Below are 14684 nucleotides of genomic sequence, written 5' to 3' on the forward strand. Positions count from 1 at the left end.
AAAATATATATTTTTTATATATATTTCTATATTTCCATTTTCCCAGTCAAAGTTTCACAGTGAGTAGTACATCAGCCAATTAAAAGGAAGTAGAAGAATATTTTTGTTATATTTTAGACAAAAATTCAGGTGCCAGCTGACAATTCAAATAATAATCTAAATAATGCACTAAGGCTTTTGGGCATTCTGTATTGCTTTTATATATGTTTCTCCTGTAAATCAACATTCTCATGCAACATTACTCTCTGTATTGAGACCAGTCATCAGTTTGAGAGTGATAGCAGGTTCTAATCTGTGATTTCAGTTTTATTATTGGGGCTACCATTGTTCCCTGCGACCCTGTACACAGGATAAACAGTTGACGATGGATGGATGGATGGATGGGCTACCATTGTTGTATATAGATTGTGCCTTTAGGTTTATATATATTTTTATAATGCTAGTTGTTTCAACATATTGGGCACACTTGTTGGAAATCAATTGTAAATTGTAATTCTGCAAATAAAGTGTGATTCAAGGAATGTCTTATTTGTTTGGATGAAATGCTGCATAGTAATTATATATTTGTATAGGTGTGACAATGGTAATATTAAAGGGGGGTGGGGGACTGCTGAGGGTGCATATGTAGGGACCCCAGATGTTTGTGCGCCACTGCTTCCACATAGTGTTAACAAAGCAAAATGGCTGTAAAGCCATCATTGCTGTTAATTACATATAAATAAAATCATATATTTACAGTCATACAATCAATTCAGCTTATTAAGGACTAACACAGTTCGATTGGGTCTGGATTCACTTGTTGAGGAATCCAAATACGCCGCAAAAGTAGCTAATTTACGGTTCACATTGTTCCCACGACTGGACCAACATTGCTTGAATGCAGCATGATTGCTACTACTGGCAGCCATGGTAACCGTGAGACGCTAAGCTAAGCTAAACATGGCGCGGTGCGTGGTTCTACATAAGCTAGGGTGCTAACGTAAATAGCTTATTAATGCGCCTTGAAAGACGACTGCATTTCGAAGGCTGTTGGATGGATATTACTTAACGACGGTTAATAGCTGTGTTTGTTGTCTGTGATAGTTTCACTCGCGTTAGTCCTCCGGGCTTATCCACTCAGTTAGCAGCTAACGTTATGTTAGCTTGAGCATTAACAGGCTAGCCGGCTGACTTGATACACAACACTGGCGGTTACGAACACTATTTATTGCGTTACCTATGGCTTTCTATGAAGTGTATTCTCATCCGGCTTTGATTCGGTACAAAACGAGTGTTTGCACAAAAGCCACTCTGTTTCTGGTTGTTGTTCTCTGCCTCACCTACATCCCACCTCTGCTGGTTGCTTACAGGAGCCAAGGTACACAGCTGTGATGTCAAACGCTCAACTATTATGGTCACTGCTTCTGTCGTGATTGCTAAATGTTGAGTTTAAATACACCGATATTTCAACGCTTTTGTTAAACAAGTAGAAATGCATGCTCGATGTTTAAAGCCATGTTTTCTATTTTCACATTTAGGTTTCTGGATCAAAAGAAGCACTTATGAGGAACAACCGGTTGTGAGGTTCCAGTACCAGACTCTGCTGGTGGCAGCAACCAGTACTCAGGGAGACTATGTGGCCTGGAGCACCTTTCCCCATCTTAACAACATGCTTGGGGCCAACCTCCGGATCCCTGCTGTTTCTGTAAGAGATTACCACAGTTCCCTCAAATGTATACCATTGTCCCCTGTGGCTTGTGGGGGCCTTGTGGGTTTGCCTGCATTTAATTCATAATCACATTAGAGTTTTAACGATGTCAAAAAAATGCAATGGCTGTGGGTGAATACACTCTACAGGTGAGAAGAAGAAGACCAGAACCAGGACGGGAAGTTGGATCTTCTGAATTTTCAACTGCAGCTACCTCTAAACCTGAGGAACAGGTGTACAGTGTCCAACTGCTGCTCACCTTCAGCTACCAGCTCTTTGTATGTATGCCACTGCAGTACCTAACCTAGTCTGTGCACACTCACAGTATATACATGACATACAGATGCTTCATAGATCTATGCCACTAGTAAGATGGTAGTACTTTTCCTGAGTAATTACCTGAAAAATTACAGTCAGTGTCACCGTGTGTTGGATCTGATCATTACTACATTAGAGCTGCCAACTTTTCAATACAGTTTGGAATGAGATTCGGTATTGCTGAGGTTGGTGTATTTTATGAGTAGGCCAGACATCACTCTTCAATCCTCAGGAATTTAGTTTTAAAAGTTCAGCTGCCAAACTCACAATTTTAAAGCACGTATAGATGAAAAGCCAAGTCAATAATCACGGTCACTGATGAATATTGTGGTTAATCAGCATACTTCCTCCAACCTCCACCATAAACACCATAACCTAAATCGGGAGACCAAACCTAACCAGGTGTCTGGGAATCATGTTTTGAGTTAATTAGCTGATTAGAGTGTGGCACCAGGTGTCTTCAATATTGAACCTTTTCACAATATTCTAATTTTCTGAGATACTGATTTTGGGATTTTCATTAGTTGTCAGTTAGAATCATCAAAATTAAAAGGAATGAACACTTGAAATATCAGTCTGTGTGGAATGAATGTATACATTATCAAGTTTCTCTTTTTGAATGGAATTACTGAAATAAATCAACTTTTTGATGATATTCTAATTATATGCCAGCACCTGTATTATCCTCATATATTTTACTGGAGTGAGACCAGACGAGATTTTAACACTTTTTTTTTTAAAGTTCAATACTAAGTTATGAAAATTATGAAAATTTTGAGAAATTTGAAACACTTAATTTCCTGCGTTCTGGTGATTTTTTTTTGCACCAATATCTGCCTTTTCTCTATCAATTTATGGTGGAAATGTTTTTATTTATGTAGAGGGAAATACAAAATTCAGGTGCTCCTCTGTTTCAGCAGGTTTTCTGCTCATGTACAAAACTTTCTGCACATTCATAATCTCTCTTACACATCTGTGTTCTCTGACCTGTCCAGAAATAATTCTTAATATTATGAGACTAATGTCATCATTTAAGCAGAATTCATAATTCTTTTGAAGTCAGCCAACCCTATACTCTGCTGTGCATTACATTATTGCTCTGCTGATATGGTAATAGGCCCTTCAGACCATATGACAGACACAGAACCCCATTTGGGACTTTACTGGATGAGACAAGGAGGTGGAAAGCTAAATTAACTGAAAACTAGGGCTGTCCCTACTAAGGATTTACATAGTCGACTCAGAATTGTCAAGTCCTGCCTATAGTCGAATCATGTGAATTTTTGTGCATGGTGATTGCTATTCATTCAACTTAAACTGTAAATTTCCAGCTAAACTGAGGCTTTTTGAAGGCCCTTTCTCTTTCTCTCTCTCGCTTGTCATTCACCGGTCTTGTGCAGAGTTTTGCTTGCATGCCATGCTGTTCCTAGCGTGTCTATTTCAAGAAACGATATTATATTCTTTTTGTGATTCTTCGATGGTGATAGATTATCTGAAAGTCCCGCGAGGTGCGGACAACTCCACACTGGCACAACACCAGTGAAGCTGGGGCTCGGTCTCTTCAGCAAGGTTCTTCTTCTGCCGCTAGGCTACACCATAGACTGTATAAACGCTACGCCTACACATGCGCACTGACCCAGGGTTGGATTTATTCTACCACTTTAAAAACATTTAGTGAAAGTTTTTTCCTTTTACATGTTTATTTACAGCATTAAACTTTGAAATGTATATTGTAATAGGCTGTATATTAACGTATTGGGAGGAAACTGGTAGTTCTAAAACGTTGAGCAGCCCCATATCGCTAATATGGCATGATCCTTGTTTTGCTGTGAAGCTTCGACTGTGACATTGACAGTCGAATCAGGCTCCGCCCATCGCAGCATCGAATCTTCGACTATTTGGGGTCAGCTCTATGAAACACATGTGATCAGGCCGCAATCTCACCACAAATCCACACAAATATTAACTTAAACGCCTCCAATAAAGTGCAGCTCACAGTCCCAAACAGAACAAGTTTGCGCTCAGGTTTTTACGTATATATAGAAAAACTCTGGGTCCCTTATCTCGGTGTATGCGGGTGTCACTTCAGCTGGGTGAAGATGACTTGCAAAGCGAGTTGACGTTATCAGTTACTCATTTGTTTTTCAGTGTGTGAGAAAATTGATGTGACAGTGTGTGAAAAGTGTCCATTGTGTGAATCTCGCCAGACAGGTTTTCCCCTAATAGAAATATTGTTTTAATCTCGCAAGATCGTGCACAATATCACATATTCATAAGTATAGTGTGCTGTTTTGCCCCTGGAGCAAGTACCATTATCTCTTTCAGTCTACCTGCTACAAGAATAATTACCGCATGTGTATGGTCATATTATCAGTCAGTTTGGTTAGATGGCTTTAGAATATAGTCAACTGATACTGTTGCTATTACACTGAATGAGCCACACATCCTTTCCTGTGTGCATTTCTTTGTGTTTTTCCAGCGGATGTCCACAGTAGTGATGCAGAGCCTGGCCTATGTGCAGCACTCTTCTTCTGTCCCCGGAGCTAAGCTGTTCATCAGCGGAGACCTGAGGCTGCAGCAGAAGACACCCCTGCCTCACCGAGGACTGTTCAACATTTACAATGTGAGAGGACACAGACTCACTGTCTTTCTCCTATCCACCAGTTATCTCACTCTTGGTTTTGCACCAATACGAATTCAAGTAGAGCAGTCTAGAACGACATGGGAAAATATTTTGACACACCCTGAAACTCTATAGTTCACATGGTCCAAGGCTGCAGCAGATCCTGGCAGAGCACTCTGCAGGAAGGTGAAGCTGGGGTGGTTGTCGAGCATGCAAAACAATCACAAAGAAAATGAGCGAAAAGGCAAATGTATGAATGGGACAAGGTGCAGTAGAGAGCCAGGAACTCATATGATAGGATTGATGAGATGAGGTAGGATCAGGAGATACATGTAAGAGAAGCGAGAAAAAACTTGGCCTAGAGTGAACGGTGCAAATATAGTCATCGCACCAGTATTCTCATAAACATTTCATTAACTTCCAACGCATAAAGGCCGAATATAGTAGGCCACACTTAACACACAAAATAAATGAACATCCCTTCTCTTACATAACCTTAAATGCATGCAGAAATAAAAATAATCTGTTTCAAATGCATCACTCCAAATGCAGAATTCAATGAATTCATGTCATCCCTCATTCTATTTTCCTCATCGCTTTCTGTCTTCAAAAGGAGAGAAAGGCTTCCCCTGCTCCTATAGTCACAAAATGAAGGTGCTTGTCTTTTAACTGTTGATGTCACATTAGCTAATTGTGCCTTCTTTGCTGATCAAAACAATTCATCATCAGGGGATACATATAAAATATGTTATCTCAAAAAACAAGTTTTAAAATGCATTAATGAATATTATAAACTCAAATAATATAGATTTAAAAAATGAAAACTCTTGACCCTCTTCTTATATACTATATATATGTGCGCGAGATCAACACATCTGACATCAGGAAGACCTTGTTTATATCTCTAAAGGGTGGAGTTTCCTGCAAGAGCGGACTTTCACCTCCACTTTACTAGACATCAACCTCTAATCTGAAAAACGATCACGTACAACCATAGGTTGTATATCAACAAAACATCTTTCTTACTTTAACTTAAAACACAGGCCATCAGAGTGAAACCACAGGCGAATCATGTTACTTTATGGCTTGTCATGTCATGTCATGTGACAAATGGGGGCTCGTCGGATGGATCTGTTTCTTTTGGCCTTTGTTGTGTTTTTGGTAACTTGGAGTAGTGCAATTTGTCCACCTTTTTCTCTCTTCTCAGGGCCTTAGCAGGTGGACTTGGTAAGGTATGAAGGAAAGCTGTGCATTGGTAGGTGGAGTTTGTGATTAGTGATTGAAATGTGTAATTTGTCTCTGGTGTGTTGGTACCACATGTCCAGAGTAGAGTAGAATAGTAAATTGCATTAAGTGCTACAGGGAGACACTTTTGGAAGGGTATTATCTGCTTCCTTTGTTTGTTTGGTTTCTTGTCCTTGCTAATATGCGTGTGTTTTTAAACAAGAATTGAAACCCATACGCGAGCTATGAATGTTGCTACTCCAAAATGATCAAAGTAAGGATAATGCAGTATGTGGGCTAACTTGACATGCTCAGTTTGAATTACCATAAAACTTCAATTAATAGCAGAGTCCCAAATAGCCACCTGCCCCTTTTACTGGCCTGGTATGGGAACACATTTTGACAAACACAGGCCTAGATGTCAGTGGACATGCAACGGAAACAACGAGCCCCAAAGTTTGATTCATACAGACTTACCGGTGTGACCAACATGGTACAAGAGATGAGGGAAAAAAAGTGCCGACTTCCGTTACCTTTTGAAGAGCTCATTAAGTCAGACTGTGTCCATTCCTTGATTATTAATATTCCTTTTGTCTGTAAGGGTCCACCGATAAAAAGAATCAAAACAGCTTTTCATAAAAATTAATCCAAGTTGTGATTGCTCTCGGTCTGCTAACTTCTGCCAAACTTCTCTGTGTTGTTATTTTTGTTACGTTGCTGCCTTCAAAATAAAAGTGCATAAGCCGTCTGTCGGAGCTAGATCAAACGAATGATGTGTATTTGATATAATATTTTTTATACAAGTATATTCATACTGTTTTGAAATGGATAAATTCAGCAATATCGTTAATTCATTTCACTTCAGTCACAGGCAAGTATCAAGCTGGATAATCTCCAGTAAATATAATGGAATATATACATACAATAATTAGGATATTCAAATATTTGTGGCAACCATTTGGATTATTTGGTTAGGAAAGGGCAATTATTTACAATTAACTTGTTCACCACAGCCCCATTCTCACTTCCCTATCAGCCCTGCAGTTACATGGCCTACTGTGGCCACTCCTCACATGCAACTAATTACCTCATCAGCCACTCAGCACATACACCCAGTCACTTCTCTGTCACAATATTAGTTCATCCTGTTTGCTATCTGCTTGTTTGCCATCCTGTTTGCCATCCTGTTTGTCCTCTGCCTTTCAACCGTGGTCCTTGTTGCTTGCTGGATTTTTGCATCATCATTACCAGGGGCCTGTACCACAAAGCCGGATTTGAGCTTATCCAGATAACTTCAGGATTAACCCTGGGTTTTCAGTACCAGTACTGTGGTCACTTCTTACTGGGGTAGATCACCATGGTAACCTATACTGAACAGCTAACCTGCTCCGGATCAGGTTATGTTATAGATCAACTCTATAAAAACGCCGCCTACTGAGCAATCCGCTCTCTTGGGAAATCACTATCTGTAGCAGATCCTGCAGACTGTTTTATAGGCTGCTTATGTTTGCTGTGGTGATGCGGAGAAACTTTAGCATAGCGATATCATCCTACAGAGACTGATTGAAAGCCTTGTAAGCTACTACTTATTATAGGATTTTACAGTAAGCCTACTTACTGCTTTGAAATGTGTTTTATATTTTTTATTTGCTCCCAAGTCCATTTCACAAAGCCTGTTGCAGCCATTTAATTAAATGAGTTTCATTTTACTTATGTGAGGCTGAATGAATCAATCAAAACTTTATTACATACTCAAGGTCCAAATCTCACCCACAATAATACATAAAAACATATCCACAAACGCACATGCATTCACATATACCTACATATAAAAAAATACCATAGTAAATCATGGTTAGAAAAATGAAAAGTATAAAATTTATTTCAAAAGAAAATCGTTGTTCTACCAGGAGACAATTATACCAGTGTTTCTATATACGTATTGGTATCGTGTAGTACTTAGCCTTATGTTAGTTAAGCCCATTATTATTTCATTTTGTGACCCATTAAACCAGCACATGAATCTAAACATTAGGTTTCTTAAAAGAGCATGAAAGGTCCTTACTCTTGCAGCCACAAACTTCTCACTTGCACTACACCATCTTGGTCGTGTGAGTAATATTGTCATTGCGTAGTTATATGCTACTTTGAATTTCAATAAACTTGCCTTTCTATAATTTGACCACAAGCGCGCAGTATAGAAAGGTGTGCAATATGCTTTAAACAGAGATATCTTTACACCAACCGTACATGCAACAGCCAACATTAAGTCTGGCAATACACCCTGTATCATAAAAACAGTAAAACAAATGGCGAGCAAAGGAGCTAGTCTTATACTGGCATTTTTAAGATGTTCAGCAGAAATGCAATCCAACTAAAGTGCTGTCGCCATAACTGCTGCAATTTTGTCTGGTCCGGAGATTCCTTCAACAGTACATGGTAGAAATGTCTTGCAGTTGTTAAGAACTCTCACTTCTTTCCAAAAATCATTAACATTGTTACCTATGAGCTTCCTTGCCATGGAAGCCCTCATGGCCTGCTCATTTTTATATATAAAGCGAATGGCATAATTATATTTTGCATTAGTGAGCTTCTTATGCTCAAACACAGGACCTTGTCGAGGTCTACCAGCAATAGCCCATGATTTAGTGGCCTCTTGTGCCTCCGTATGATATCCAGCCACATACTCCCTCCAGCCAGGCTTGTTATTATGGTTCTTTTATGTTTATAATAGGGCTTACTGCATTCATATAGATCATGAACTATGTCAGCATACATGGAGCATATATCTCTCCTATGCTTCTCATCCACAGTTAATGTCCCTACACAGCATCTAGAGGTAGTTGGATATTACCTAATGACTTATCTGTATGTGCATAATCGGCAGAAATGTCTTCCTTTTTGAGTGTTGACCAGTCTAATACTTCTGTGTTGACACTGTTTCCACATCTGGATAGCACAGGTATTTGTTCAGCATTTCTCACCATAGCAAGAGGTATATGCTCACATGTTGTTACCCCATACAAAATGTACATACACCCCAGGGAGGCATGTGCATCAGCTGTACTGATACAGTGGTCCAGCCATGATGTAGTGTGCCAGGCCTCGCTAATGTAAGTACAACTGTTTGTGGGCAACAATACTCTGCTTGACAATATGTGATTATCTTCACAGAATTGAATTATGTTTGGCAAATCGTGACTTCTTATCCGAGATATCCGCATTCATATCTCCAATGACATAAACGCAAGAGGTGTTAATGTTTTGAATAAAGGAACTGATGAAGGCAAGCCTATTTAAATATTCATCCTCATTCTGACAGCATTGATATGGTGTATACACATTTAAGATAAAAAAAACACATTTATTATTGAGTCTAGCTTCTTATTCCATAGGACAGCCACGCCCGCTGATATCCTACCCCTGACTATTCCCATGCTAAGGTCAATTGTAGACTCCCCAGCCCCATAAAAGTCTTCATTGAGAGAGTTTAAACATTCCAAGTTTTATGAATATTATGAGCAGTTGGTAGTGATATTTTAAAAAGATTTAATATGAACGTAGGCTTTTTATTTTAGGTTAGTAGCTATCTTACAGACTGGTCACGTAGTGCCCCACCTCTTGCGTTGTGAGCGCAGGTTATGTACGGGAGTTTTCAGTAGCCTAATTGTTGAGATGAACAATTGCTTTATGAAGTTAATTTAGAACAATGTGTGGGACACTTTTGAGTGCGTCAAATAAATCTCATTTTTGAAGTAACAAAAAGTTCTTAAAAGGTGAGGTGGAGCGACCACAGCTGAGCTGAAAGAATAAGGCTGATGTTTACGTAGACGCCATAAGAACACATCAAATCAACACATTTTTATAGGCTACGCCTGTTCATTCAGGCATTCACACTATCGGCGGTTTTCTCTCTCCAGCTGTGTTACTTAGACTATGTCGTATTTGTCTTAATATAACAGTTTGCTCTTGGTTTGTAAAATATGCCACTCTGCTGACAGTGCATTTGTTTATGTCTGCGATTGATCATGCCAGCAGCCTGTGTACCTGCATGTAGGCCTGTCACAATAACTACTTTTGTTGGGCGATATACTGTCCCAGAAATAATTGCGATAGACAATATTAATGTCATTTGAAGACCATTTAATGACACTATGTAGGCTATGTAGTTAATGGTTACTTTTTGTCTGTTTTAATTGTGTTAACTGTTGAATATGATGGGGAGTCTTCACAGGGTGTTAAATTGGCTAGATTCTATGTGCCGTTTCTGTGTCTGACTTTCTGCCTGGTTCATCTGCTCTGTTCTGCTTGACGGGGCTTTTGTCTAAAATAGATTTGCTGTGTATGCTCTCGGCGGAGCAGAGCCACTTCTGGGATGCTTCTGAAACACACTGCGTTGCGTCTGGTGGAATCACAAGCATTGTCTACAATTCCGTGGCTGTGGAATCAGTGACCTGGAGGGGAGAGAGGTTCCTGGTCACCCCTGCTAGCTCCCAGCACGCTAGCCCTAAACTTGACTCTGTGTCTCCTGCTAGCTAGCATCTAACTACCTGATTCCCCAGCCTGCTTGTGCATCGGTGACTAGCTACCTGCCTGCCTGTCAGCCAACCCCCTGACACTGCTGAGCTGCTGCAGATCCCTGTCACCATTGCACTACTGCAGCACCCTGACACTGCAATGCTGCAGAGACCTCCTGCTTCAGTCACAGAGCTGCAAATGATTTTAACACCTGTGCTACAGCACATCCCTCACTCTGCTGAGTAGCTGCAACAACTTGCTGAGTCTGCTGAGTTGCAACAACATTCTGCCTCTATAACTGAACTGCAGCAGCCACTTCTGGTTCTTCTGGATGGGCTCCAGCCCTGCTGCCCTGTCACTGGCCTTCAGTCCAGCTGCCCTGATGTCAGCCTTTGGTATCGTACTCAAACCTTTAGACTCGTGTCTTGGTCTCCAGTTTGTTGCCGGCCTTTTTTTTTCTGGGGGTGTCCCCAGTGTCAGACTGAAAAGCCCTGCATTATAGTGTAAAATGAATGGACAATATTAAAATGACCTGTCACTAATCTGGTATTTGATCTGTCTGTCTTTTTTCTCTGTTGATGCCTAGGTGTCAGTGATCGATGGCTCCAGCCCCTTTGCAAGTGCGTATGACCTTGACAACATAATTGGAAGCTACCAGGATAGAAACTGTAAGTTGACAAAAGGCTCTTATTTTGGCTGCTTGATTTTATGACTGCTTAATATGCTGTGTGACTCAAAGCAGAATCAACTCAAGCTGAATCACCACCTTTGATCGGGAATTAAACCCACCGCTTATTACATCCATGGCATTACATTCACATTTTGTAAAATGTGTCAACTGTCAGTCTTTCTGTCAATTTTCTTTTTGCCCCTTTCTTTTTTCTGCCATAGTGACCACAGTACTGTCCTGTCCCATGCCAGTCTGGACTGTGGGACGAGCTGCTGGTTCTCCCTTTCAGCTAAATGCAAAAATCCGGTACCCTTTGGAGGTCATAAGATATCCTTTAATAAATGCAGGAAAGGGTTTTGTGTTTCTGTGTATTTTAACATAGGATTCACTCATAGGAGAGATTATTTTTATATGCCTTCAATGGAAACCTCCCCCCTTTTGCGTATATAAGTACTATATAGTAAACATTTGATAAATGGTTTATAACACACTATAATGTGGTTGCACACAGTTATAAGGACATTTAAAGTAAATAATGATAACATATTCTACATAATTACAGCTGTGTCATTCATCTGTTTATACAACAGTCTTCACTTCTGGGTGCCTGCAGGAGGAGTTAAAGACTTACATTTTCTTACTTCATTATAGTGTTATAAATAATTTATTAAATGTTTAAACTTATTAGTATTAATAATAATATTATTAATATGGGCTAAAATAAGGGGGTCAAAGTAAAGTGTTGCTAGTTCTATCGTTTTAGCATATTATTTATTCATATATACTGTATGCATTCATATATACATATATAAATTAACCTGAATTTTTGCAGGCAACAGTGTGTTCCTCCTGCTTTCACCTTATGAAATGAGTGTGGGCTAGGATCAGCAGTGAGACAGCAAGTTTAACTACAAAAAGGGTCACGCTGAAAACCACACATGAAAACTGGGCTGGGAATCTGACATATCTGCCAGACCAAATGAAACATGACTTCAGCAGATTCATCTGATTCCCAGCCTCCCTCCCATTCAGAAACATTCCCACTTGAAGTGGATCAAGTCGGGCCAGTCACTAGACCTGACCCCACAGGGCGTCACAATCTGATATGGTGGCATTTGGTTTGACTGAAAAAAGTGTCACCGTTTCAGATTTGACTGAAAAGTCACATGTTTCGTTACTCTGGTTCGTTGTAGGTCCTCCTCTTACATCAAACTGTCAAACTAGGTGCTGATAAGATATGAATCAGGATTATGTTACTGCATTGCCCATCTCAAATGTTTTCAAAAACACATTTTACTGTACTATCTGCCTGCAATTTGAGAACGCTTATGACAAGGCTGCTATTTTTTCTCCTACTTGAAAACAGACAAGCACTGCCCCAACTTGCATGTGTCGATTGGTTATAGATCTATCCAACCAGGATGCATTTTCGTCTGCTCCCACTGATAACTTCCATTTCAAATTTTAAACGAAATGAGAGGATCCAGACTAATACGAATATGCAAACAAGTCTGGCGACACCAGGCTAGGCTGAAAAACTAAACGGTTTTTAAAAATGTGTTGCGTCAGCAATGTTAAATGGTAGTTGTATCTTGGGTTAAAGCAGGTGAAGAAATGAAGTGAACTGCATCCAAATACAGCGGCCCAGTACAGAAGATTTGGCCAGGTTTCTTCATAATTTCTGCCTTAACCATTTGCCTCCACCTATCGTCCTGGCTTCTGGGAAACCATCAAATTTGCCTGGGTTCAATACATCAGTGTCCTCCTTGTCTTCCTCTGGATCTTTGAACGCATACAGAGATTTGTTTTTCAGAACCAGGTTCTAACTACCGTACCCATACCAGTGGGAAAATCTCATCTTTCATGATGCAGTAGAAGTGCCTTGACCTCCAGGTATACAAAAACCACCAGGTTGCTTTTTTCAGAGACAATATGTGTCTCACAGTGACTCAACAACACTGAAATGTAATACCAAATCAATGGTTGTTTTAGGGAATAGGCATTTGGTCAGTTTTGTAATTACATTATGAGAACATAAACATTAAATTCTACCATCTGTCTCTGGAAGATATTTGCTTCCTTGGTTACCCATGCTGATAGTATAACGTTCACACAACAGTGGTGTATAGATAATGTTATCTCTAACGAACTTGTGGCTGCTTTAAAACTAAATGTAGAGAAACTTTAAATTGTACACAGAATTCATTTGAAAAATGATTAGAAGTTGCAGTGCACTGTTTCCATATGAAGCAAATGTCATGAATGAAGTTACCAAGCCACATCCATTTCATTTTGAAACTTCAACTTACTTTTATCACTTTAAGATGTCTTTCTAGTTTGTCCTCATTACATAAAAATTTGACCAATGAACCCCTTAATAATTTGCCTGTATTTTATTCACAACTGAGAGATACACAAATTAATTTATATGGTAACCCTTTCTTGTCCAGGTTTCTACGCAGGCCCTGCTCTACACTAGTTACACTAGTTCTTGCTCTTGAAAAGGCATTTCTTCTTTTACTGCTGTTTGAAGCAATCGAGATTTATAGAAAATATAAATACATTTTCTATATTTTTACTATTTGTATGTGTGACAGTTTGTGACTGTAATTAAAGAAATACTTTGTCAATGTGTTCTTCTGTTCTTTTATGGTGCATAGCTTGAGGTGATGGATAATCAACAACTTGTTCATTTTAACATTTCTTCAAGCAAAATGATTTCATTTACTTGCATCTTTTTGGGGGAAAAAATGATTTATTGGCAAGTAACAGCAGTGAACCTTTTTTGAATACTCTTATTTAATTATTATCTTAATCTTTAGGCCCTGTTAATATGCAACTTTCAGTTCCCTATTTACCCCATACTATGTCTATGTCTGACCATAAAAACGGATTAATCTCTGTTTTTATGCTTGACTGATCTATAGGATTAAAGCTATGCAGGCACTTTATAACAGCCACTTTATTGATCAGACTGTCCTATATAAAACCTGCTTTAATTTAAGGATGGCTTATGAAGAATTGTGCTGTACTTTATAGGAAGGTTGTCTGGGGTACTTCAGGGAAAGAGACAGAGTTTTTGTTTTCCTTCCTTCCTTTGTTAGTATATGCGCATGTCAACAATTAGTTTGTTGTCTGGGTGTGTGTGTCTGGTGTAGTTCTAGAGCAGTACCACTGTATTAGCTCATTTAGGCCACTCAGCCTGCCAGTTTGGGATAGGTCATGCAGTTTAGTTAGTCACACCCTGTTTGCTAAACTCTAGTATCTAAAATTCTCATCTGCCCTTAAAACTATCTATGTTTTAACAATTTTGCAGCCACCCTCATGTGGATTGATACAGTCTGCTACAGATAGAGGTTGTACTCTATGGCGTTTTTAAAACAAGGACAAGCAGAATGGACAGATGGAAATACAACCTTTGTTTGTTTTATTGTAATATCTGGCAATAATATTGTAGACTTACAGGTAATAAAAAACATACCAGAGGGCTTTTTAATTTTAGCAGAGCCTGTTTTAATTGGACATACAGTAGCCTGTATGTCAGTAGTATTGTGTTAACATCTTAGGTGAAAATTGTAAATAGAACACAAGTCTGTAGCCATATATCTATGTGACTCTGTACATTGACTTACAGTATCTCATAA

General features: G+C 39.3%; 1 protein-coding gene across 1 annotated transcript; it reads left to right on the forward strand.

Annotated features, from left to right (window-relative positions):
• Positions 1 to 941: 941 nt before the first annotated feature.
• tmem231 (transmembrane protein 231) lies at positions 942 to 13672 on the forward strand. The gene is given in 8 exon segments (XM_038706943.1): positions 942 to 1357; positions 1518 to 1700; positions 1842 to 1901; positions 1904 to 1965; positions 4485 to 4628; positions 10957 to 11038; positions 11262 to 11367; positions 12745 to 13672. Coding segments are annotated over 8 exon segments (939 nt in total). The 5' UTR covers positions 942 to 1218; the 3' UTR covers positions 12908 to 13672.
• Positions 13673 to 14684: the final 1012 nt, after the last annotated feature.

This window comes from Micropterus salmoides, unplaced genomic scaffold, assembly GCF_014851395.1.
Source record: "Micropterus salmoides isolate LMB-PRFRI ecotype aquatic unplaced genomic scaffold, ASM1485139v1 Ms_hic_scaffold_8, whole genome shotgun sequence".
Classification (NCBI taxonomy): Eukaryota; Metazoa; Chordata; class Actinopteri; order Centrarchiformes; family Centrarchidae; genus Micropterus; species Micropterus salmoides.